Below are 27933 nucleotides of genomic sequence, written 5' to 3' on the forward strand. Positions count from 1 at the left end.
AAAGCTAGTCAAAGATTCTGTATATGCAGCAATATTTTGATATTTTTTTTTTAGGAACAATTGAAAACATACTAGTCAAAGATCCTCTATATGGCAATAGTATTTTGCTATTTTTTTAAGGGACTGCAGCAAAAATTCTAGTCAAAGATCCTCTATATGACAGCAGTATTGTATTATTTTTTGAAAGATTAACTGCAAACATGCTTGTCAAAGATCCTCCATATGGCAGCAGTATTTTATTTTTCAAAGACTAATTGCAAAAATGCTGGTCAAAGATCCTCTATATGGCAGCAGTATTCTGCTATTTTTAAATGATTAACTACAAAATTCCTAGTCAAAGATCCTCTATATGACATCACTTTTAATTATTTTTCAAAGGCTAATTGCAAAAATGCCAGTCAGAGATCCTCTATATGGCAATAGTGTTTTGCTATTTTTTTAAGGGACTGCTGCAAAAAAGCTAGTCAAAGATCCTTTATATGCAGCAATATGTTGATATTTTTTTAGGAGCAATTGAAAACATGCTAGTCAAAGATCCTCTATATGGCAGCAATATTTTGCAATTTTTTTAGGAGCAATTGCAAAAATGCTAGTCAGAGATCCTTTATATGGCAATAGTATTTTGCTATTTTTTAAGGGACAGCAGCAAAAATTCTAGTCAAACATCCTCTATATGACAGCAGTATTGTATTATTTTTCAAAGATGAACTGCAAACATGCTGGTCAAATATCCTCCATATGGCAGCAGTATTTTATTTTTCAAAGACTAAGTGCAAAAATGCCAGTCAAAGATCCTCTATATGGCAGCAGTGTTCTGCTATTTTTAAATGATTAACAACAAAAATGCTAGTCAAAGATCCTGTATATAACATCACTATTAATTATTTTTCAAAGACTAATTGCAAAAATGCCAGTCAAAGATCCTCTATATGGCAACAGTGTTTTGCTATTTTTTTAAGGGACTGCTGTAAAAGTGCTAGTCAAAGATCCTGTATGTGCAGCAATATTTTGATATTTTTTTAGGAGCAAATGCAAAAATGCCAGTCAAATATCTTCTATATGGCAGCAGTATTTTTTGCTATTTTTAAAGGACCTACTACAAAAATGCTAGTCAAATATCCTCTATGTGACAGCTGTATTTTGCCATTTTTAAAGGATTAATTGCAAAAATGCTAGTCAAAGATCCTCTATATAGCAGCAATGCATTGCTATTATTTATAGGAGCAATTGCAAAAATGCTAGTCAAAGATCCTCTATATGACATCACTATTAATTATTTTTCAAAGACTAATTGCAAAAAATGCCAGTCAAAGATTCTCTATATGGCAATAGTGTTTTGCTATTTTTTTAAGGGACTGCTGCAAAAGTGCTAGTCAAATATCCTGTATATGCAGCTATATTTTGCTATTTTTTAGGAGCAATTGCAAAAATGCTAGTCAAAGATCCTCTATATGGCAGTTGTATTTTGCTATTTTTTAAGGGACTGCATCAAAAATTCTAGTCAAAGATCCTCTATATGACAGGAGTATCGTATTATTTTTCAAAGATTAACTGCAAACATGCTTGTCAAAGATCCTCCATATGGCAACAGTATTTAATTTTTCAAAGACTAATTGCAAAAATGCCAGTCAAAGATCCTCTATATGGCAGCAATATTTTGCTATTTTTTTATGAGTAATTGCAAAAATGCTAGTCAAAGATCCTCTATATGACAATAGTATTTTGCTATTTTTTAAGGGGACTGCAGCAAAAATTCTAGTCAAAGATCCTCTATATGACAGCAGTATTATTATCTTTTCAAAGATTAACTGCAAACATGCTAGTCAAAGATCCTCCATATGGCAGCAGTATTTAATTATTTTTCAAAGACTAATTGGAAAAATGCCAGTCAAAGATTCTTTATATGGCAGCAGTATTTTTTGCTATTACTTAAAGGACCTACTACAAAAATGCTAGTTAAATATCCTCTGTGACAGCTGTATTTTGCCATTTATAAAGGATTAATTGCAAAAATGCTAGTCAAAGATCCTCTATAGAGCAGCAATATATTTCTATTATTTATAGGAGCAATTGCAAAAATGCTAGTCAAAGATCCTCTATATGGCAATAGTATTTTGCTATTTTTTTAAGGGAGTTGTTTGCTGTTTTCCTGTGTGTAGCGTTTTACTTCTTGTCTTGCGCTCCTATTTTGGTGGCTTTTTCTCTTTTTTTGGTATTTTCCTGTAACAGTTTCATGTCTTCCTTTGAGCGATATTTACCGCATCTACTTTGTTTTAGCAATCAATAATATTTCAGTTGTTTTTATCCTTCTTTGCGGGGATATTGTTGATTGTCATGTCATGTTCGGATGTACAGTGTGGACGCCGTCTTTGCTCCGCAGTAAGTCTTTGCTGTTGGCCAGCATTCTGTTTTTGTTTACTTTGTAGCCAGTTCAGTTTTAGTTTGGTTCTGCATATCCTTCGCTAAGCTTCAATGCCTTTTTTTAGGGGCACTCACCTTTTTGTTTATTTTTGGTTGAAGCATTCGACACCTTTTTTACCTGCACCCTGCCTCCCGCTGTTTTTGACATCTACAAAGCAATTAGCTACCTGCTGCTACCTACTGATATGGAAGAGTATTACACAGTTACTCTTCCCAGCTCTAGGCAGCACTGACACTCAACAACACATCATTGGCAGATTATGATTACTGGTTTGCAAAAAAATATTTTCAACCCAATTAGGTGAAATAACATAATCTCACGGCACACTAATGTGACGCGGCACAGTGTTTGAAAAACACTGGAATACACAACCCATTTTGGTTTTGTTCAGCTTTTTTTACAGTGTGTTGGTCAATGGAAAAAATAAAGTTTCTCAGTGTGAACATTAAATATCTTGTCTTTGCAGTCTATTTAATTGATGTGTGTATGTGTGTGTAGGCCTGGTGGTTGACTGAGACCGTGTCGACTGACCTGTGGGGAAGGTGGGAGCTGGTGAACTCGGCCTGGCATTACACCAACCTGAAGGACTTTCCCGAGGGTAAGCGCCCCGTTCCTGAATCAAGAGATTTGAGTTCTGCTTCACATGACAGGAAGTGTTGTGTGACATGTGACAAAACTAACAGATGTTTGTATCATGCTGCTCTCAATGTTAATAAGCACTCTTAATCGCCATTGCCTGCATTCTTCTCATTCCATGCTTTTAACCGTGTGTGCGTGTGCAGAATACCTCCAGGCGGTGCAGGCCACTTCAGTGCTGGCGTGCATCTTCTCCATCCTGGCCCTGCTGGTGTTTGTGGCCCAGCTCTTCACCCTGCCCAAGGGCCAGCGCTTCACCTACACAGGAGTCTTGCAGCTGCTGGCCTGTGAGTGCACTCACACTTACTGTACTGACACATTCAAAACATGTGCATATTTACTATTTGCAAAAAGTAATACAATATGGCGATTTTTTTGTTTTTAAACCTTTGGGACTCCCCTCAAGTCTGGTCATTAAAATGTCAAAAATAAATAATCTATTATTATTTTATGCAACGCTTGAATCTTCAGACCAACTTCAAGTCTGTCAATATGAAGTATTTTTATTCATTTTCTTTGTTCTTTTTATTTTGATTTTATATGGCAAAAACAAAATATCCACTTTTTTTTCAAATCAAAGGAGCCTTAAATAAGTTAGCAACACTGATTTTAATTTTATATATATATATATATATATATATATATAATTGAATAAAAATCAGTAGATATGTATTAAAAAATATATTGTGTGTGTATATATATATATATATTTATATATATATATATATATATTTATATATATATATATATATATATATATATATATCTTTACATTTTTATATATTTATGTACATATATACACATATTTTTGTACATGCATATGTTGAAATAAGTTATATATATATATATATATATATATATACACACATTTATATGTGTACATATTTACATAAATATATATATATATTTACACACAATATACAAACATTTATGTATGTGTGTATACATCAGGGATGGGAATGAAGATTTAAAAAATCAACTGAAAATGTTTTAATCCTAACACACCGCTTTGCGGAAGGCCGCACCAGAGTGCACGTAGAAGTCTATGTTAGTTTAGGATGCATTTCCTGCTATTTTGAGTCAAAATCTAACAATATTCTCCTGACCAAAATTTCACATTTATTAGCAAATATTTTCATAAAGCTTCACGGTGGCAGAGGGGTTAATGCGTCTGCCTCACAATACGAAGGTCCTGCAGTCCTGGGTTCAATCCCAGGCTCGAGATCTTTCTTTGTGGAGTTTGCATGTTCTCCCCGTGAATGCGTGGGTTCCCTCCGGGTACTCCGGCTTCCTCCCACTTCCAAAGACATGCATCTGGGGATAGGTTGATTGGCAACACTAAACTGGCCCTAGTGTGTGAATGTGAGTGTGAATGTTGTCTGACTATCTGTGTTGGCCCTGCGATGAGGTGGCGACTTGTCCAGGGTGTACCCCGCCTTCCGCTCGATTGTAGCTGAAATAGGCGCCAGCGCCCCCCGCAACTCCAAAAGGGAATAAGCAGCAGTAAATGGATGGATGGATGGGTATCATGTGATGAAAATTATGTATACAAGTTTACACATATATCAAATTCTTGCACACTTTTGGATTATAGACAAAAATAGGCCTACAAATGGATTAACCCGAATTCAAAATATAAAAATTTTGAAATACATAAGATAGTGTATTGTACCTCTGAATGGACTCGTCTGTCGTAGATTGGTGTGAGAAGAGCCGAGTCGGAGGTGGGAGGCTTCGATAGTTGATTTGAAGCTGCATTTGTGACGATGTTTGACTTCAGCTTGAAGGCAGATCCCAGTGAAAAATTACTTCTCCGTAAACTCACTTTACTTAGATGCCTTGCCGATTTCGCATGGTCAAGGAGTGCCACCTTTCCCCGAGATCCATAGTTCACAATGTCCTCGCAATATAAGCACTGAGCACTTTGCAATGAAATCGCTGATCAGTTCGTCTACTTCTACGATATTGTTGTTAATCTTCACCTTCAGTTTGATAGATATATCGAGCCATACCCAGTTTCACTTGTTTCTCACGCCCTTATCGATATATTTTGCTAATGAAGCATTCCTATCTTGAATAAGCTTAACCATGTTTGAAACTGTTTTGTCAATAAAGAAACATGTTAATTGACAGCTACTGTGTTGTCTTTCCAGATTAGTCGCCAATAAACACAACCAATAAAAACAGAATACGAGTTCGGAAACGCTCACAATAATTGATCAGGGACTAAATATTGTTGGCAAACAACGCGTGCAGACGCCTATAACGGGCAATGTCATTGGTTGATGTTGTCAGCTGATAGTAGAGCTAGCCAATCTGGTGCCTTCACACATTGGCATTATATTATATATTATATTATATAAATGACCCTAGCGGCGCAAAATCGGCGGAATTCCGCGGATCTGCGGAAAATTCCCATCTCTGATATGTATATATTTACATATATACATATATTTATGTAAATATACATATAAATATATTTATGTAGATTATATATATATATATATATATATATATGTGTGTATGTAGAACATTTATATATATCCATCCATCCATCCATTTTCTACCGCTTATTCCCTTTCGGGGTCGTGGGGGGCGCTGGTGCCTATCTCAGCTACAATCGGGCGGAAGGCGGGGTACACCCTGGACAAGTCGCCACCTCATCGCAGGGCCAACACAGATAGACAGACAACATTCACACTCACATATATATATATATATATATATATATATATAAATATATATACACACTTACACATATACAACAAATTATGAATATATATATATAAACAGCTTCACGGTGGCAGAGGGGTTAGTGCGTCTGCCTCACAATACGAAGTTCCTGCAGTCATGGGTTCAAATCCAGGCTCGGGATCTTTCTGTGTGGAGTTTGCATGTTCTCCCTGTGAATGCGTGGGTTCCCTCCGGGTACTCCGGCTTCCTCCCACTTCCAAAGACATGCACCTGGGGATAGGTTGATTGGCAACACTAAATGGTCCCTAGTGTGTGAATGTGAGTGTGAATGTTGTCTGTCTATCTGTGTTGGCCCTGCGATGAGGTGGCGACTTGTCCAGGTTGTACCCCGCCTTCCGCCCGATTGTAGCTGAGAGAGGCGCCAGCGACCCCAAAAGGGAATAAGCGGTAGAAAATGGATGGATGGATATATATAAACATATGTATGTACTCCTCTCTGAGCTGCCACCTTATCGTGGTAGAGGAGTTTGCGTGTCCCAATGATCCTAGGACTTATGTTGTCCGGGGGCTTTATGCCCCCTGGTAGGGTCTCCCAAGGCAAACAGGTCCTAGGTGAGGGATCAGACAAAGAGCAGCTCGAAGACCTTTATTAAACAGACATTTATGGACCCAGATTTCCCTCACCCGGACACGGGTCACCGGGGCCCCCCTCTGGAGCCAGGCCCGGAGTCGGGGCACAATGGCGAGCGCCTGGTGGCCGGGCCTGCTCCCATGGGGCCAGACCGGGCACAGCCCGAAGAGGCAACGTGGGTCACCCCTCCAATGGGCTCACCACCCATAGCAGGGGCCATAGAGGTCGGGTGCGATGTGAGCTGGGCGGCAGCCGAAGGCAGGGCACTTGGCGGTCCGATCCTCGGCTACATAAGCTAGCTCTTGGGACGTGGAACGTCACCTCACTGGGGGGAAGGAGCCTGAGCTAGTCCGCGAAGTGGAGAAGTTCATGCTGGATATAGTCAGACTTACTTAGACGCACAGCAAGGGCTATGGAACCACTTCTCTTGAGAGGGGCTGGACTCTCTTCCACTCTGGCGTTGCCGACAGTGAGAGGCGACGGGCTGGGGTGGCAATACTTGTTGCCCCCCGGCTCAAAGCCTGCATGTTGGGAGTTCAACCCGGTGGACGAAAGGGTAGCTTCCCTCCACCTTCGGGTGGGGGGACGGGCCCTGACTGTTGTTTGTGCTTACGCACCAAAGAGCAGTTCAGAGTACCCACCCTTTTTGGGTACACTCGAGGGAGTACTGGAAAGTGCTCCCCCGGGTGATTCCCTTGTTCTGCTGGGGGACTTCAATGCCCACGTTGGCAACGACAGTGAAACCTGGAGAGGCGTGATTGGTCCCTCTCTTTAAGAAGGGGGACCGGAGGGTGTGTTCCAACTATCGTGGGATCACACTCCTCAGCCTTCCCGGTATGGTTTATTCAGGTGTACTGGAGAGGAGGCTACGCCGGATAGTCAAACCACGGATTCAGGAGGAACAGTGTGATTTTCGTCTTGGTCGTGGAACTGTATATACTCTCAGCAGGGTTCTTGAGGGTGCATGGGAGTTTGCCCAACCAGTCTACATGTGCTTTGTGGACTTGGAGAAGGCTTTCGACCGTGTCCCTCGGGAAGTCCTGTGGGGAGTGCTCAGAGAGTATGGGGTATCGGACTGTCTGATTGTGGCGGTCCGCTCCCTGTATGATCAGTGTCAGAGCTTGGTCGAACACATTTCCAGTGAGGGTTGGACTCCGCCAAGGCTGTCCTTTGTCACCAATTCTGTTCATAACTTTTATGGACAGAATTTCTAGGCGCAGTAAAGGCGTTGAGGGGTTCCGGTTTGCTGGCCGCAGGATTAGGTCTCTGCTTTTTGCAGAAAATGTGGTACTGATGGTTTCATCTGGCCGGGATCTTCAGCTCTCACTGGATCGGTTCGCGGCCGAGTGTGAAGCGATCGGAATGAGAATCAGCACTTCCAAGTCCAAGTCCATGGTTCTCGCCCGGAAAAGAGTGGAAAAGGAGACCCTGCCCCAATCGCAGGAGTTCAAGTACCTAGGAGTCTTGTTCACGAGTGGGGGAAGAGTGGATCGTGAGATCGACAGGCGGATCGGTGTGGCGTCTTCAGTTCTATCAATCCGTTGTGATGAAGAAGGAGCTGAGCTGGAAGGCAAAGCTCCCAATTTACCGGTCGATCTACGTTCCCATCCTCACCTATGGTCATGACCGAAAGGATAAGATCACGGGTACAAGCGGCCGATATGAGTTTCCTACGCCGGGTTGCGGGGCTCTCCCTTAGAGATAGGGTGAGAAGCTCTGTCATCCGGGAGGAACTCAAAGTAAAGCCGCTGCTCCTCCACATCGAGAGGAGCCAGATGAGGTGGTTCGGGCATCTGGTGAGGATGCCACCCGAACCCCTCCCTAGGGAGGTGTTTAGGGCACGTCCAACCGGTAGGAGGCCACGGGGAAGACTCAGGACACGTTGGGAAGACTATGTCTCCCGGCTGCCCTGGGAATGCCTCGGGATCCCCTGGGAAGAGCTAGACATAGTGGCTGGAGAGAGGGGGCAGCAGCCTAAGTAGGGAAGCCCAGACTTCCCTACTTAGGCTGCTGCCCCCGCGACCCGACCTCAGATAAGCAGAAGAAGATGGATGTGTACAAAATTTTTTATATATGTGTATATATTTAGATAAACATATATTTACACACACATATATACAACATTTTTATATATGTGTATAAATTTACATATATATATTTCCACACAATATACAAACATTTGTGTGTATGTATATGTAAGCATATGTAAGTATATACAAATATTTATGAAAATGTATATTTATATATTTATGTAAATATATACGCATGTACAACTTTTTTTATATATATGCACACTTACATATATTCACAATATACAACAAATTCTGAATATATATTTACATAAATGTATATATAAAACATATACTTACATGTACACAATATACAAAAATGTATATATATATATATATATATATATATATATATAAACACACACATACATATTTATAAAACACACATATAGTTTGTATATTGTGTGTGTGTATATATATATATATATACACACAAATATATACACACATATATATACATACACACACATATATATATACATACATATATATATACAAACAATATACAAAAAAGTATAATATATATATATTTTTTTAATCAATCTAAATGAAATGAAATTGATGTCAATTGAGGGCCACATTCTTACAGTAAATACAGGAAGTGGTATTCACAACCGCAGCATTTGTATTTGTTCTGCATCCTCATAACACAAGCTGACGTGTCATGTGATGGCAGAAATATTCAGGGTGACACTGGTGGAACATGCGTGAAAATGGATTTGTGTTTAGGGTGCGTATGAGCAACTGCCACCGTCAGAGTCTGTCGCTCCTACTTTCCCTGCTTCCTGGGTCATCTGCATAAGACCAGCGTGCTAGCTACTGAGCTAAAAGGAGAATGACCCCTTAATAAGGACTTAAAATAACATGGAGGCACAGCAAGTAAAACAAAAAACATTTGCCGCCTTTTGTGTCAAAATGACATTGAATTATGAATTGTGTCAAATTAACTTTCCTCAATCATGTTGCAAAGTAAAAAATTGTTTTAAAACATTTATTTTGAGCTTTTTAATTTAATTTCTACTTAATGACTGAGAAAACCCAGAAAAGCTACCTCATATGTTAATAATTGAATTCATATTTGATGACCTAATTGATTTCAAAGTCATGACAATGTTATATAATACATTGTCAAATTGTGGCACACTAAATGTTGGCCTGAGTGTATTTTTAAAATCTATATATTTTTTATTTTGACATCGATTCCTATACATAACAGGGATGGCCAACAAATGAACAAATTGCTCTCCCTGCACATGACGAGGCCCTGCGGCGAGCAGACCATGAAGTCATGCGCTGCTGGCTCACAACTTTGTACCAAGTCTGAGGGTGACAAACGCATCACTTTTCCATCGTACATGCAGTGTGTAAACCCTCCTGGTCGCCATGACGACACAGTAGTGCCGTGTTAAAGCAGCGGTGCCCTAACCTATCCCACTGAGGGCCATAGACTGACTAATCAAAGGAGCCTGGGGCCATTTTGGTATTTTCACCTTTGACACTATAGTTTAATCCACCAATCCATCTTCTTCCGCTTATCCGAGGTCGGGTCGCGGGGGCAGCAGCCTAAGCAGGGAAGCCCAGACTTCCCTCTCCCCAGCCACTTGATCCAGCTCCTCCCAGGGAATCCCGAGGTGTTCCCAGGCCAGCCGGGAGACAGTCTTCCCAACATTCCCTAAACGGTGGCATCCTGAGGGGATGCCCGAACCACCTCATCTGGCTCCTCTCCATCTGGAGGACCAGCGGCTTTTACAACTCAGCCACCAAGTGGTAGGTCACGTAAACTGACAAAGAGGTCAGCATAGTGCAAAGATGTGGTTGTGGTTTGTGCAGCCCTTCGAGACACTCGTGATTTCGGGCTATAAACGTAAACTTTGATTAATTGACTTCAAGTTCAGATGTGAGTCAAGGCAGGTGACCAAATACTTGTATCGGTCAAGTAAGAAGATATTTGACGCTGCAAAATGTGCAGAAAAGCTGTCAATTAGATGGCTAACGATTGTACCGTGGTCCACACTTGGGGCCCCTGTACCGTTCCAGGAGTCTTCACGAGTTCTCATTTAAAGCCACTTGTCTTGCAGGTCTTTGTATAATGATAGCGGCCTCCATCTACAGCGCAGAGTTCCACCAGGGCAAAGAGGTGGGAGGATACGGACACTCATATATCCTGGCATGGATCTCCTTCGTCCTCACGCTTCTCCTCGCCATCACCTACCTGGTCCTGCGGAAGAAGAGCGAGTAAGAGGGCCTGCGTCTCACGTTCCTTCTTACTTGGGACGTTCATCAAGTGTCCTCCATGTTGGCGAACACCAGTGGGAACTTGTATTTCCACGCATAATAAGCTTCACTTACACTTCGATTTTATTTTGTCTTCCCTCCTTTTAAGTTGGCGGTTTAGAGCTTAGCTAAAGTGGCTACTTTGACGACCAGCTAATGAACATTTTTATAAATCAAGTTATATTAGCAAGTTACAATGACGTGGAATCATGTTTAGAAACATTCATATGCTAGTTAGCTTAGCATCAACAAAGCTAGAAGCTAGTTAGCCTAGCATCAACGAAGCTAGCAGCTAGTTAGCTAAGTATCAATTAAGCTAGTTATCTTAGCATCATCGAACCTAGCAGCTAGTTAGCTTAGCATCAACAAATCTAGATGCTAGTTAGCTTAGCATCAATGAACCTAGCAGCTAGCTAGTTAGCTTAGCATCAACAAAGCTAGTTAGCTTAGCATCAACAAACCTAGCAGCTAGTTAGCTTAACATCAACAAAGCTAGTTATCTTAGAATGAACAAAGCTAGTTAGCTTAGCATCAATGAACCTAGCAGCTTGTTAGTTTAGCATAAACCAAGCTAGTTAGCTTAGCATCAACGAACTTAGCAACTAGTTAGCCTAACATCAACAAAGCTAGTTATTTTAGCATCAACAAAACTAGTTAGCTTAGCATCAATTATCCTAGCAGCTAGTTAGCCTAACATCAACAAAGCTAGTTATATCGGCATCAACCAAGCTAGTTAGCTTAGCATCAATGGACCTAGCAGCTAGTTAGCCTAACATCAACAAAGCTAGTTATCTTAGCATCAATGAAGCTAATTAACTTAGCATCAATGAAGCTAGCAGCTGGTTAGCTTAGCATCAACAAATCTAGCAGCTAGTTAGCTTAGCATCAATGAAGCGAGAAGCTAGTTAGCTTAGCATCATCGAACCTAGCAGATAGTTAGCTTAGCATCAAGGAATCTGGCAGCTATTTAGTTTAGCATCAATGAAGCTAGCAGCTAGTTCAACAGCAACAAAGATAGCCGCTCCTTAGCTTAGCATCAACAAAGCTATTGGCTTAACATCAACAAACCTAGCAGCTAGTTAGCTTAGCATCAATGAACCTAGCAGCTTGTTAGTTTAGCATCAACCAAGCTAGCCGCTAGTTAGTTTAACATCAACCAAGCTAGTTAGCTTAGCATCAACAAACCTAGCAGCTAGTTAGCCTAACATCAACAAAGCTAGTTGTCTTAGCATCAATGAAGCTAGTTAGCTTAGCATCAATGAATTTAGCAGCTAATTAGCTTAACATCAACAAAGCTAGTTAGCTTAGTGTCGATAAATTTAACAGCTAGTTAGCTTAGCATCAAAAAAGCTAGCTGTTAGTTAGCCTAGCATCAATGAAGCTAGTTAGCTTAGCGTCAATGAACCTAGCAGCTAGTTAGCTTAGCATCAACAAAGCTAGCAGCTAGTTAGCTCAGTATGGACAAAATCTGGGATTTGTGATGCTTTTGGATTTCCCAGTTTATACGGATTGAATGTTTTGGGAGGTCTTATAAATAAATGTTACTGTTTCAAAAGTGTAGCCTCAATGCTAAACTAATCCAAAATGAAGTTTCATAGTTACGCCAATGTAGCGTCAGCCATTTTGGAAAAAGGAAAATAAATAAAAGCGCTCTGTTATCTTGAATCTAGTAACACTACAATTTCGTAATTTTTTTTTATTCAAGTATCTTTATTCTATGAAGTATCCCCCTTTTTTCCATGTACATTGTTACCATTATATTTTTGTAACTTTTGTTTTTTTGAATGAAATGTTTTTGTAGTCGGCTGCTATCCAAAAAAAGTACTTAGTACAAGTGAAGCAGCAATGTTTCATTTGAACTTTTTCGAAACTATGAATTAGACGGTTTGTAATGATGGAGTTGAAGCCATATGCTATATCAATAAAACAACTTGTAACTAAGACTCTTCACGCGTCATTCATGGAATCAACACCACTGGCAATATTTGGGCGCCAAATGATTCGATTCCCAACTCGATGTATTATTATTCGTTGTAGTAATTACAATTAAACTTTTTTAAAACAAGTTACAAGCAGTTAGTCCTGGTTAAAATTATTTTTTTTTACAGACTATAGAGCGCACCAGTATAAAAACTGTAACCACAGAATTTTACAAGAAAAAGTATTTTTCATTTCATGGGACTATAAGTTACAGATATACACATTGTGAAATGAGTTATTTACACACAAATATTTTGTAAATGTTTATTCACATACCTTAATTGTTTCCAAATGAAGCAATGTAGTATATTTTAATCAACAAAATAACATGTTTTCCCCTATTTTTCAAGACTACAAAGCGTACTAGTATATAAAACGCAGTAACTAAATTTTAGAAGGAATTTGTTCCCCATATATTAGCCGCGCCGGACTATAAGTCGTAGATATATAGGTTGTGAATTTAGTTATTTACACAGAAATATTCCATAGATGTTTATTTACATACCTTAATTGTTTCCAAACGGTGTCTGTAATAGGGCAGTAAAAGGGCTGATCAAACAAAACAGAAGTCATGGTCATGAACCCTCTGGTGAATTTACGGAGGGGTTTGTGAAACTGAAACAATACAAGAATGTAAGTTAACAATACTTACACAGACATTCATAAATGTGTTAGCATTTTAGCTAATGCTAGCGCTATAAGCCACACCCACTATAATAATAGTTTTCCACATATTAGTCGCACTGGACTATAAATGGCAGATATATACATAGTAAAATGAGGTATTTACACAGAAATATTCTGTAAATGTTTATTTACATACCTTGTTTCCAAACGGTGTTGTTAACACGGCGGTAAAACGGCTGATCAAACAAAACAGAAGTAATTTTTATAGACCCACTAGCCACAGAAGCTAGCTCTCCAATCAGCTAACCAGACTCAATAACTCCACAGTGACGTTTTGGTGAATTTACTGAGGAGTTTGTGAAACAAACAATATAAAAAGAATGTAAGTTAATCATACTTACTGACACTCATAAATGTGTTAGCATATTAGCTAATGCTAAGAAATGGAGAAAAATGCAACCTTAGGGGGTTAGGTGGGCATTGGCATGAAAGTACTGTATTTTCCAGACTATACAGCGCACCAGTATATAAGCGACACCCACTAAAATAATAGTTTTCCACATATTAGCCGCACTGGACTATAAGTGGGAGATATATACGTTGTGAAATGAATTATTTACACAGAAATATTCCATAAATGTTTATTTACATACCTTATTGTTTCCAAACGGTGTCTGTAACAGGGCAGTAAAACGGCTGAAAAAACAACAGAAATCATCGTCAAGGACCCACTAGCAGCTAAAAAGCAATAACTCCACGGTGACGTTTTGGGGAATTTATTAAGGAATTTGTGAAACTGAAACAATACAAAAAAATTTAAGTTGATAATACTAACACAGACACTCATAAATGTGTTAGCATATTAGCTAATGCTAACGACGCTAGCTTGATTCCATTACGATAGCACATACAAATATGCATGAAAACACTCCTACAGACATCACACATGGGACACTTTAGTAAGGAAGAATTGTTTTAGTTACATTGTAAAACTTACAAACATTGCTTAGAGTGATGAATGAAGAATCAGTGCAAGTAGGAACGCTATGGATGACTAGAAGACTGCACTTGTACTTGCGGTTCAAAACTCTAAACGGAAGGAAATAATTGCAGACATTAACCTGGATGCACCTGCAGTGAGTGAACTCGTGCAAAAGATGGCACCATAGCACAAACATCCTTTTTCAAGGCGGGATACACCCTTAACGCAGGGCCAACACAGACAATTATTCACACTCACATTTGCACACAGGGGACAATTATGTGTTGCCAATCACACCATGTGTTTCATGTGTTTTATGACAACTATTTGCATTATAGCTGTCAGCGAAGAAGTTGGATACATCGTTTCATAAGCCCTAGGGTTCAGAGTGTAGGGAAAAAAGTAGAGGCATATATTTCGGAATTTACTGTAACCAACCCCCACCCGTTAGTGCACAGGTATCAAACTCAAGGTCCGGGGCACACACATCATTTTATGTGGCCCACTAAAGCCTGGGAAAAATGGGTTTCAATATGTGTGTGTGTATGTATGTATGTATATATATATATATATATATATATATATTAACTAAATGCATTCATTATTTCAATTTTGATGGAAAAAAAATTGCATATTTTGATTTATGATTTTAAAACAAGTTATACATTAAAAAAAAATCTAGTAAACAAGAAAAATGCATTTTGTTTAATCATGATTAATCACAGGTTATTACCCACATGCATAATATAAATTAATAAAAAAAAAAAGAAAGAGTTTGACACCACTGCAAGAGTGCTTCTGTCACACGCAGGATTCTCACAGGAATGAGACAAAAACTAACCCAGACCTGGGTTAGTAATGCTTCCTGAGGGTGAGCCAATCAGCGGCCACGATACTGAACAGCGCCCTCTGAATGGTTTGGTCTCCTCTGGTGGCCAATACGACACTAGTATTGATTATTTTAGCTATTTTTATGTTAAAAAAGTGCATAAGTTACGACCCCCAAAAATTGTAGAATGTTTTAAAACATGTTTTTCAACATCTTAAAAAAGAAAACACAATATTTGAAGCGCAATGAACTGTATATGCAGATCTCTTATTTTAGCATAAGCAAGAATCATGTAATAAAATAAATACAATTGTAACCCTAAAAATAATGAACTATGCAGAATGTGTGTGTGTTGAAGACACAAATATGTTGACATGTTTATAGGAGATGTTTGTGAAGACAACAGTGTTTGCAGAGGTCTTACAACAGACCCAGTCCCAAGCAGCAATGTTCCACGGTCTGAGCGGACCACAACAGGACGCAACTAAATGCCCTGGCCGGACGGCGTAATGCGCTCTTGGACCACCAGGTGGAGGAGGTGATTCTGCTCGGCGGTCAGCAGAGGCCTACGGCGGGGAAAGAATTAGACCGTGAGGCGTCCAGAAAACACAGAACGAGACATTGTTTGTGACGCTCACCACAGCTCCGTCTGAAGAGATTTCAAGGACTCAGTGTCTTTCTCCTGGCACGCCATCTGTCAAACACATTAGGCCTTTTTTTTCCCCACGTTTTTTAAATAAACGGACTGATGTGTCATCTAAGGACGACAGTCCTTGGAAGGGTGTGTGTACAAACACTATAGATTACAAAGGGGAAGAAGAAAAAACGGGGGCCAAAAGCAGCACGTTTATCGCAGCTCTGCAAAAGGCCCCGAGGAGAAGAGCAGGACATCCTGTCAAGGGCTGATAGAACTCACCACCACCGACTGCAGGAGCAGGAAAACATTCTCCGGCAGGAAGTTGACTGGGAAGGAGGACAAGAGCGCGGATTCACATACACGACCTCTCAGTGACATGGTGAGGAAAATTCTCCAAGGTTCGTGTGTGCCCACCTTGGCTGTGCGGGTCAAAGGACTCCCAGGCGTACCTTTCTAGGGTCTGGGCGTGCTCGGGCAGCAGCTTCTGAGGTGGAGGCTGCACAGGAGAACAAGGATATACGCACTTTTAAAGCGAGGGCGTCGAATGTGCGGCCCCCAAGTAGAGTTTGCTAAATAGCAAAATTAGCTGCATTTTTTTATGAAATAAACTGCAGTTCTAAATGTGTCCACCGGATGTCGCCATTGCAATTGAAGTCTAACCTACATAACACATGACAGTGTTTAAAGATGACGCGTCAGCTGACTTTAGGCGCCCTCTGGATTGGCTGCTTCTAGGTGCAAGCAATCAGCTGCTCCTGTTGTGACAGGCAGCAGATTGCGACAGACTGATGCAGTATCGGCGCACAATAACTTCTTTCCTTGTCAATTATCCACTCAACAGATATGTAAAGAGTCAAACAGATCATCCTCTTTTTAGTTAGAGTTACATGCGGAGAGTGCAATTGGTTGAATGCACGATGCGCACCCTGAACTCCATTGTAAACATTTTTACATCTGTTGTGTTGGTTCAATTTTATTTTATGTTCACATTGGTTAAGTTTGTAGTTACGATACCTTTATTTTGTCTGTGGTGTCATTTTAATAATTGTTTTGTTTAACTTATAAGTGTAATCTTTGAATAATGTAAATTATTGTGTTGTGGCAGTTGTGGATTTCACCAATGCGGCGGTTTGAGGAAACACCCGATGGCTTTTCCAAGGGGGTTCTGGGTGTTTGTTCTGTTGTGTTCATGTTGTGTTACGGTGCGGATGCTCTCCCGAAATGTGTTTGCCATTCTTGTTTGGTGTGGGTTCACAGTGTGGCGCATATTTGTAACAGTGTTAAAGTTGTTCATACGGCCACCCTCAGTGTGACATGCATGGCTGTTGACCAAGTATGCCTTGCATTCACTTGTGTGTGTGTTAAAGCCACATATATTATGTTTGTATGGAGGAAAAGCGGACTTGACGACGGGTTATAGAGGAGGCTACAGGCAAAGGCACGCCCCTAATATTGTTGTCCGGGTGGAAATCGGGAGAAATTCGGGAGAATGGTTGCCCCGGGAGATTTTCGGGAGGGGCACTGATATTTGGAAGTCTCCCGGGAAAATGGGGAGGGTTGGCAAGTATGAGTATAGCAGTGGACAAATCAAACCACTCAATGTGTTCATACGCCATCTTAGTGCTAAGGTATTGTTATCCTAAGCCCAAGTGGGCCATTCTTTAAGACATCTCCTGCATGGCAGTGTGCCACTGAGATTCTGGCAGCCGATCATTCAGCCCGGCAGAACAATGCTCCTGTGCACTCACATCCACTGGCTATTTACGTCCTACTACTGTCGTATAAACTAGAAATGCAGGCTTGGTTGATGACCACTGTGTATACTGCCAGGCATTACAAAGAAGTCAAATAATGATTTTTTTTGTGGTTCTTTGGTGAAAATGTTGCATAGATTATGTTTGGAGCATTCATTAAGGGGGGAAAAGAAAAATTTAGAAAAAAAAAAACAGAGAAATGTTTCTATCAGTATTAAGTGCTGCCACGCAAACCATTAAGAAAATGTTGCAAATCACGATTACATTTCATGCATTATTACACCATATTTTACTTTTACATTCTCATCGACCAACCTTTTAACGTACCACACACTTTCTACTACACCATTTACCAACGTTGTTGTTAGAGATGTCCGATAATGGCTTTTTTGCCGATGTCCGATATTATGATATTGTCCAACTTTTAATTACCGATTCCAACATCAACCGATACCGATATATACAGTCGTGGAATTAACACATTATGCCTAATTTTGTTGTGATGCTCCGCTGGATGCATTAAACAATGGAACAAGGTTTTCCAAATCTCACGTTATAGAAAAAAATGCCAACATGGCACAGCCATATTTATTATTAAAGTCACAAAGTGCATTACTTTTTTTAACATGCCTCAAAACAGCAGCTTGGAATTTGGGACATGCTCTCCCTGAGAGAGCATGAAGAGGTTGAGGTGGGCGGAATTGAGGGTAGCGGGGGTGTATATTGTAGCGTCCTGGAAGAGTTAGTGCTGCAAGGGGGGCTGGGTATTTGTTCACGTTGTGTTACGGTGCGGAGGTTCTCCCGAATTGTGTTTGTCATTCTTGTTTGGTGTGGGTTCACAGTGTGGAGCATATTTGTAACAGTGTTAAAGTTGTTTATACGGCCATCCTCAGTGTTACCTGTATGGATGTTGACCAAGTATACGTTGCATTCACTTTTGTGTGTGAAAAGCTGTGGATATTATGTGATTCGGCCGACACACAAAGGCAGTGCCATTAAGGTTTATTGGTGCTCTGCACTCCTCCCTACGTCCGTGTACCACTCCGTAAAGCGACGTTTAAAAAGTCATAAATTTTACTTTTTGAAACTGATACCGATAATTTTCGATATTACGTTTTAAAGCATTTATCGGCTGATAATATCAGCAGTCCGATATGATCGGACCTCTCTAGTTATTATCATCAGAAATGTCAAATTCTATTAACGTGCATGCAAATAAGTCAGAAAACTTTTTCCCAATTGGCAACTCTATCCTGTAGCCACGCCCCCTCAGGTAATATACTTCCTGTGTTGTGACCTCTGTTTACAACCGTTACCTTAAAAATATACCTTCTCGCTGGCTACTAATAAATACTCTACAACTAACAGTGTTGGGATTGTAATCATCCAAATATGATTAGTAGCAACGTTGTGGCTCGGAGAGCGAACGGAGGCAACAACAAGTAAGCTAACTAAACGGTTAGCCAACTAGTGCAGTGCTTCTCCAACCACGTGCCGCGGCACACTAGTGTACCGTGAGATATTGTCGGGTGTGTTGTGGGAGATTATGTAGTTTCACCTAATTGGGTTAAAAATATTTTTTGCAAACCAGTAATTATAATCCGCAAATGTGCCGTTGTTGAGCGTCTGTGCTGTCTAGAGATCGGCAGAGTAACCCTGTAATACTCTTGCATATGAGTAGCTGGCAGCAGGTAGCCAATTGCTTTGTAGATGTCGGAAGCATGGTTTGTCGTGATCACAATATGCAGATGACAGCGGGAGGCAGGGTGCAGGTAAAAAGATGTTTAATGCTTAAACCAAAAATAAACAAACGGCAAGTGCCACTAAGAAAAGTCATTGAAGCTTAGGGAAGGCTACGCAGAACGAAGCTAAAACTGAACTGGCTGCAAAGTAAACAAAAACAGAATGCTGGACGACAGCAAAGACTTACAGCAGCAGACGGCGTCCACAAAGCACATCGTATGACATGACAACCAACAACAAAATAGGAGCGCAAGACAAGAACTAAAACACTACACACAGGAAAACGGCAAAATACTCAAAATAAGTCATGGCGCTATGTGGCAGTTGGTCACAGTACACCTACTTTGAGACAACCTATAGTGATGCATGCATAGCTATGGTTTGAATTCGTATCCAAGAATTGCAAGAACAACATTTTACTTTCAATAACGGCTGCTGAGTTTCATTTTCTTTATGTTTTCTGCTGGTGGTGTGCCTCGAGATTTGTTCAATGAAAAAAATGTACCTTGGCTCAGAAACGGTTGAAAAAACCTGAACTAGCGAGCTTGCTTCTGTGCTCCTGATTGTCTCCCAATCCTGCAACTCAGTGCGGCGTTTAGGCAAGAGGAACAGCAAGTATATGTGTTTACATTTTTACAATTTTCACTATTTTACTACACTTTATCAAGCACTTCTTAAATATTCCTTTTTTCTGCACCTTCATTTTAAGAGCTTATTGTTAAGTGTTCAAAGTAATTGTCATTTTTTATTAATCTCCTTCATTGATGTGCATTTTTTATCAATAAACAATTAAACTTTAGCAATTAAACACATATTTACACACCTATGCTTGAGAAGGAACAGGATAAAGAAAATCTTATATTTCCTGCCCCCTTCAACATAAGAAGAAGTCTTACTTTATGGATAGCCCAGATTCACAAGCAAAAATATAATGAAAACAAACAAATTTGCAAAATTGCAAACAGCTCAAATAATAGAGAAAGCAAACTATAACCTGCTACCAAAGAATGTCTTCATGAAGCACAAACCGAACAAAAAAAGTAATATACACCTCACGGGATGATACAAAACCAAACAAAAAAAAAGTAAAACAATAAAAATAAAGTAAAATTCAGACACTTACAGTTGTCCATATGATCTCATTTTTCTGTCTTTATATATTTTTTTCAATTGGAATACATTTCTACAATATTTCATCTCATTTTTATGTGATTTTACTATTTTGTTTACATTGAGTGTATTCCATGTTTGATTATACATTTCCTTTATGCCTAGACAGCATATAATCATATTATAATCAGAGGAAGTTACATTTCTAAAAAAAAAAAGTTTACATTTCCAACATTTTTCTCCTGTTCTTTATTTTAGATTTTAAAAAAATGTCAATAACTATTGATATTGACTGATATAAAAATCGAGGTACAGTTTTCAGCCTTGTCGCCCGGCCCTGTGATCCGCCCTGTGATCTATCCTACTCATTTTTAGTTTTGGGAATACATTTCTGAAGAAAGACTCACTTTTGATGGGAAGCTTTGGAAACATGTCCCAGTAACAAATGCATAAATAAAGTTGATTTCCACACCTCAAGCAGCATCAGCAGTAGCACTCTGGAGATCTCACATCTTGCCACAATGTCCAGAAAAGCACCTTAAAGTGAAGAAACCAACAATAAACTGAAGCCTACAAAAAAGTTTCGGGGAACTTTTGCTCATTATTGAAATAATTACTGTATTTGAGACAAGAACACGTTTTACTTTTTTTGTGGATTCTAAAACGTAAAAAAAAAAGTTAGCAAACAATGGAGCTAAAACATCCAAACATCCAGGCTATATAAACACACTAAGTATACATGTAATGTAGTAACATTCATAATAACTTTGGCTGTCAAAGGAATAAGCTATATAATCACAATTAATTACTAAAAGTATACTGTAGACAGACAATTTTTAGGTTTTTATTACCACGACTGGATAATTAAGTTTGCTTTAAAGGAAGGTGTTTTAACATCATGCTTTAAGTAGCTCAACACAAAGAGGACAACGGCTTTTAATGACAATTTAAAAAAAAATAACTGCAGTGCCTTCGTGTCTTGACACCGCATTCCTGCTGTAAGAGCACTTGTATTCAAAAGAGAGGAGCTACACTTCCCTGTTTAGATACCATCCATCCATTGAATGTTGTCTGTCTGTCTGTGTTGGCCCTGAAATGGGGTGGTGACTTATCCAGGGTGTACCCCACCTTTTGCCTGATTGTAGCTGAGATAGGCTCCGGCGCCCCCCGCGACCCCAAAGGGAATAAGCGGTAGAAAATGGATGGATAGAGATATATATATATACATATATATACATATATATATATATATATACATATATATACATACACATACAGTGGGGCAAAAAAGTATTTAGTCAGCCACCGATTGTGCAAGTTCTCCCACTTAAAATGATAACAGAGGTCTGTAATTTTCATCATAGGTACACTTCAACTGTGAGAGACAGAATGTGAAAAAAAAATCCAGGAATTCACATTGTAGGAATTTTTAAGAATTTATTTGTAAATTATGGTGGATAATAAGTATTTGGTCACTTCAAACAAGGAAGATCTCTGGCTCTCACAGACCTGTAACTTCTTCTTTAAGAAGCTCTTCTGTCCTCCACTCGTTACCTGTATTAATTGAACCTGTTTGAACTTGTTACCTGTATAAAAGACACCTGTCCACAGCCTCAAACAGTCAGACTCCAAACTCCACCATGGCCAAGACCAAAGAGCTGTCGAAGGACACCAGGAAAATAATTGTAGACCTGCACCAGACTGAGAAGAGTGAATCTACAATAGGCAAGCATCTGGGTGTGAAAAAATCAACTGAGGGAGCAATTATCAGAAAATGGAAGACATACAAGACCACTGATAATCTCCCTCGATCTGGGGCTCCACGCAAGATCTCATCCCGTGGGGTCAAAATTAACATGAGAACGGTGAGCAAAAATCCCAGAACCACATGGGGGGGCCTGGTGAATGATCTGCAGAGAGCTGGGACCAAAGTAACAAAGGTTACCATCAGTAACACACTACGCCGACAGGGAATCAAATCCTGCAGTGTCAGACGCGTCCCCCTGCTTAAGCCAGTGCATGTCCAGGCCCGTCTGAAGTTTGCCAGAAAGCACATGGATGATACAGCAGAGGATTGGGAGAATGTCATGTGGTCAGATGAAACCAAAATAAAACTTTTTGGTATAAACTCAACTCGTTGTGTTTGGAGGAAGAAGAATACTGAGTTGCATCCCAAGAACACCATGCCTACTGTGAAGCATGGGGGTGGAAACATCCTGCTTTGGGGCTGTTTTTCTGCTAAGGGGACACGACGACTGATCCGTGTTAAGGAAAGAATGAATGGGGCCATGTATCGTGAGATTTTGAGCCAAAACCTCCTTCCATCAGTGAGAGCTTTGAAGATGAAACGTGGCTGGGTCTTCCAGCATGACAATGATCCAAACACACCGCCCGGGCAACGAAGGAGTGGCTCTGTAAGAAGCATTTGAAAGTCCTGGAGTGGCCTAGCCAGTCTCCAGACCTCAACCCCATAGAAAATCTGTGGAGGGAGTTGAAAGTCTGTGTTGCTCGGCGACAGCCCCAAAACATCAATGCTTTCGAGAAGATCTGCATGGAGGAATGGGCCAAAATACCAGCTACTGTGGGTGCAAACCTGGTAAAGACCTATAGTAATCGTTTGACCTCTGTTATTGCCAACAAAAGTTATATTAACAAGTATTGAGTTTAATTTTTGTTATTGACCAAACACTTATTTTCCACCATCATTTACAAATACATTTTTTAAAATTCCTACAATGTGAATTCCTGGATTTTTTTTCCACATTCTGTCTCTCACAGTTGAAGTGTACCTATGATGAAAAGTACAGACCTCTGTCATCATTTTAAGTCGGACAACTTGCACAATCGGTGGCTGACTAAATACTTTTTTGCCCCACTGTGTGTGTGTGTGTGTGTGTGTGTGTGTATATATATATATATATATATATATATATATATATACACGGATTTGCCTATTTTCAAATGAAACAAATAAGGCACACGTGGCTGTGTAGAATTATGTCTGACCTTTGTTCACACAAAGATTGGGGAGATTTCAAGGCTGTGAGATGAAGAGCGAATAAGCCTCACCAACAGGGGTGCTGGTGCCCGGTAGCTGCAATCCTCTCTCCTGGCACATCAACTGCATCTCTGTAAACACCATCAGCACACCGTCGTAGTCGCCTGAAAGACATACGGATGTCCTTGCTATGCAAAAGCTGTACTTGCACACATATTAGGAGGTCAAAGAGCCATGTTTTTAACAGGAATGCTCAGAGATGAGTTATAAACACTTGACTCACGCGTAAGAATTTTACATGAAGCCATTTCTCCCATTGACAGAAGAGCTTCCACCGGCATCTGTGTCTGCAGCTCCGCAGCCCTCTGGTAATGAACGATGGCCTCTCCTGGTCGGTTCATCTCCTGTGGAAGATGCCTCAAAATTATTGGAACACATCCTACACATGACATAAAAGGCTGGGAAGTAGAGATCGACCGATAAGATTATTAGCAGTCAGAGAGGCCAATAACCAATATTTGGAGCCGATATCCATTTGCAGTAAAAGTTTTTTTAAACATGACTACTGTATTTTCTGGACTATAGAGCGCACCGGTATGAAAGCCCCATCCACTAAATTTAGAAGAAAAAAATATTTTCCCGTATATTAGTCGCACCGGACTATAAACCGCAGAAATATTTCATAAATGTTTATTTACTTACCTTAACTGTTTCCAAACGGTGTCTGTAACACGGCAGTAAAACGGCTGATCAAACAAAACAGAAGCCATGGTCATGGACCCACTAGCTGTGCAAGCTAGCTCTCCAATCAGCTAACCAGACTCAATAACTCCACAGTGACGTTTTGGTGAATTTACTGAGTAGTTTGTGAAACTGAAACCATACAAAAGGAATGCCATTGGAAGGTAATATTACTAACACTGACACTTGTAAACCTGTTAGCATATTAGGTAATGCTGATGACGCTACTAGCTTCATTACATTACGAAAGCTCGTAAAAATAAGCATGAAAACACTCCTACAGACATCACACATGGCACGCTTTATTAAGTAAGAATGGTTTTACTTATATTGTAAAACCTACAAACGTTGCTTAGGGTGATGAATGAGGAATCATTTCGACCAAAAATACAACGGACGGTTTTACTTCCGGCTGAAAGGCATTAAAACAGGAAGTAGATTTTCAACCAGCAACAATTGCAGTGATCAACCTCGTCCAAAAGATGGCGCTTTAGCACAAAATTAATAAAACCTTTTCAGTGTGTCCGCTTGGGTTTTTTGAAAACGATTAAACACAAAACATTATGGCCGTTAGAAAAAATTCCATAAACTACCGGCACCTTTTTACCAGCCGCAGGGTTCAAAGTATAGGAAAAAAGTAGCTGCTTTTTTATATTATTTTTTTAGGAAAGGTGGGACCAGTCGTGACATGTTTGATGTTGTGTTCAATTTAGCAGCAAACACATTTATTACGTGTGCCTAAGAGGAACATCATCATTTTATTAAAAAATGTGGAACATCTGTTGGGAAAATTAGTAAAAATATGACATTTCCCTACATCAAAATAACTCAGCTACTTTATTTTATAACACTTTATGGATTTAATACATTGTAATTCATGACAAACTCTGAAATATTGGGGTCATTTAAATAAAAGCAATTGTGGGCTTATATTATAGTTGACATTTTTTCAATATGGCTGACATAATTACTTCCTGGATCTTACAGAAAGTATGAGAATGAGTGAGCTGCTGCCTGCTCTTCTTTACATTTATAATCATCTCATATTTGCCAAGATATTTACACAAGGTTTGGATGTTTGGCAGAGATGTTTTCTGTCAGACGCAATCGCTGCCGTCGTGAAAAACAAACGGAACCGTGAAGACTCCGGGAAAGAAAGACAAAAACTGGATTTCCCGCCCAAAAAATGGGATTTTTATGGCAAGCAGAAGAGACGTACTGTACAAGCGACTGACACTGCAGGTGGAAGAGGAGTTAAAATAGTAGTAACATATGTGTATCTATTTGTATCTGCTGATGCAGTTGTAAAAATAAATAAATAAAATAAAAAGGCGAATACAGATAATCGCTCGATCTTTACTCTAAAGTGTGTTCCTGAAGCTTTACCTTGAGTGCATTCCCCAGCTCTAGACAAAGACTGGCTGCCATCACCGGCTGGTTCATCTCCACATACACCTGAGGAGCACATGAACACCTTCATGAGCTCACCAATCGTTTACATGACGTAAAAGAGAGGGAAAAAAAGGACCTTGATGGCAAAACTGTAGCAGTTGAGTGCAGCCTGAAGGTGCTCGTCAAAGCCTGGCGCCTGCAGAGAGCGGTTCTCTTTCTCGGAGGACAGAAAGAGGCGGGCGGCGTCTGTTAGCGCCAAGGCTTCTCCGGGAGCGTTGAAGAGAGTCTGCTCACATCTGTCGGACGTTATTATTGACAAATTGACACTTGAAGTCAAATGCCTCTGTGGTTTTTCTGCACATCTGGGGTTGTACGGTACTAATCAATTTTTAAAAAGTACTACCATATTTCCTTTAATTGCTGCCGGGTATATAGTATGCGCCTGCCTAGAATTACTGCCGGGTCAAACTCGTTTCGCAAAATAATTAGCGCACGCTTAGCATTACCGCCGGCTCACGATTTCCGCCGGGTCAAACTCGTTTCGCAAAATAATTAACATATGCCTAGAATTTCAGCCGGGTCAAACTCGTCACGTCACGAGTGACACTTCACCTGTCATCATTTTCGAAATGGAGGAGGCTGATTTCAATAATTTGAAATAGCATAAAGGGAAGAAGATTAAGAGCTATTTAGTAGGATTTAAGGTCCAAGCTATTGAATATGCTAAAAAGAACAGTAAGCAGCTATGTTTTATCAATATACTGTAGCTGCATGTGTCAAATATGAGTCATTAAATGACTCCCGCCTCCTGGTGGTAGAGGGCGCTAGTGATCCTTCTTGCGACTACTTGGCTGCAGAAGAAGTGACAACAAGCAGCAAGAGTGAGCAGCGTTTTTTTATTTTTTCCTCTCGCTTGCACTTTTAACATGGAGGATTACATATCTAAAATAAAACAGTTTTCTAAACTGGACTTTCAATCGAAGCAGGAGGTAATGAAGGAAGATCTCCATCGAGACACAGAGACTTTTAAAACTGAAGAAAGATTTCTATAAAGAAGTTATCAATGCTTTTGATCAGAAGGAGCTGCACATAGACTTCATTTATAAGTAAAGGTAAGACCATAATACGTTTTTTTTTATTAAATGTGCTTTTCATGATGGTATCCGTACATCACACTAAAATTTATAAGCGCAGGCCTAAATTTACTGCATGCGTTTGGTAAGCGCCGGAGTAAGAAGAGGTTTTAAAATAATTAGCGCATGCTTGTCTTTACCGCATGCCTTTGGTAAACGCCGGAGTGAGAAGAGATTTTAAATTAATTAGCGCCCCGGCGGCAATTGAAGGAAATACGGTATACTGCCATTGAAATTACCGGTACTTTCTGGAACACCTGCAAAGTCTCATTATCAACTTTTGTTGATAATGAGAGTTATATGGGTTCCTACACACACAATCCCTTTAACTTTGAAAATGATGATGTGTAATTTTTGTCCATATATGCTGATGGTCAACCGCTCCCCGGGAAACCATTCCAGCCATATTTCCAGAGGGGACAGTATGTCAGAGAATGTGATCATTTGGTAAAGACTACTGGTCGCCATTTAAACGATAGCCCCCTTGCAATGTCACGCTCTGATTTTGTCAACGGATATACTGTTTTGTTTTAATCTGGAACCCTATTGTGGTACATCAGGAAATATCTCACTAATCAAATCAGGAAACGTCAAACTGGAAGTCAGATTTAGAACACCGCTCCCACGCACTGTGAATTTGATCTGCGACTCTGTGTTTGACGGCCCAATCCAAGGTTCAAACAAGCGTCAGGTTTTACTTGATTGTCATTATTAGGATGACCACTATGGAAATCACCAGTGTGCTCTCAAGAAAACAGAACAATTTGGACTTTTTGGGTTTTTTACCATGTGATTTCCTGGCCCGAGAAAGAGTTGACGGACACCCCAGCATGCTTGGAGTCAACACAGATCCCTCTCATCTACCTGGAGAGCATCGGGTAGCCATTTATATTTCAAAAAACAAGATAGGATACTTTTTTGACAGTTTTTGGAAACCCTCCAGAAACATTTGCTAAAGAAATTAAACAGTTTCTTTAAAAAAAAATATTGCAATACAATATTTTAGCGTATTTTCCGCACTATAAAGGCGCACCTAAAAACCTCAAATTTTCTCAAAAGCTGACAGTGCGCCTTATAATCCGGTGCGCCTTATATATGGACCAATACTGAGCCACAACAGGTCTCGCAACTCCAGTAAGCCGCCGCTGACTTCATTTTCCCCCGTAGAAGAAGAAGCGTGCGGTGCATGCTAGGATATATGATTGCGTGAGGCGTGCCGTTTCATTTCCATTTGTGTGTTTATGTAAAGACCCCAAAATGGCTCCTATTAAGAGACACACA

General features: G+C 40.0%; 2 protein-coding genes across 3 annotated transcripts in view; one reads left to right on the forward strand and one right to left on the reverse strand.

Moving 5' to 3' along the window:
* The window catches only part of emp1 (epithelial membrane protein 1), a 13914-nt gene extending 1247 nt beyond the window's left edge, over window positions 1-12667 (forward strand). The window contains exons 2-4 of the mRNA XM_061910165.1: window positions 2921-3020; window positions 3205-3345; window positions 10531-12667. Of these exons, the coding sequence (XP_061766149.1) occupies window positions 2921-3020; window positions 3205-3345; window positions 10531-10691 (402 nt within the window). The 3' untranslated portion in view covers window positions 10692-12667. The remainder of the gene's footprint in view (window positions 1-2920; window positions 3021-3204; window positions 3346-10530) is intronic.
* A 1293-nt stretch (window positions 12668-13960) lies between these two features.
* The window catches only part of f8a (coagulation factor VIII associated), a 33032-nt gene continuing 19059 nt past the window's right edge, over window positions 13961-27933 (reverse strand). For both annotated transcript variants that reach the window (XM_061905948.1, XM_061905943.1), the window contains exons 4-12: window positions 25656-25815; window positions 25514-25582; window positions 23670-23790; window positions 23458-23550; window positions 20861-20925; window positions 16196-16277; window positions 16061-16107; window positions 15783-15838; window positions 13961-15710 (exon numbers count right to left, since the gene is read on the reverse strand). In XM_061905948.1, coding sequence (XP_061761932.1) covers window positions 15629-15710; window positions 15783-15838; window positions 16061-16107; window positions 16196-16277; window positions 20861-20925; window positions 23458-23550; window positions 23670-23790; window positions 25514-25582; window positions 25656-25815 — 775 coding nt within the window. In that variant the 3' untranslated portion in view covers window positions 13961-15628. The remainder of the gene's footprint in view (window positions 15711-15782; window positions 15839-16060; window positions 16108-16195; window positions 16278-20860; window positions 20926-23457; window positions 23551-23669; window positions 23791-25513; window positions 25583-25655; window positions 25816-27933) is intronic.

Source organism: Nerophis ophidion, linkage group LG01, assembly GCF_033978795.1.
Source record: "Nerophis ophidion isolate RoL-2023_Sa linkage group LG01, RoL_Noph_v1.0, whole genome shotgun sequence".
NCBI classification, from domain to species: Eukaryota; Metazoa; Chordata; class Actinopteri; order Syngnathiformes; family Syngnathidae; genus Nerophis; species Nerophis ophidion.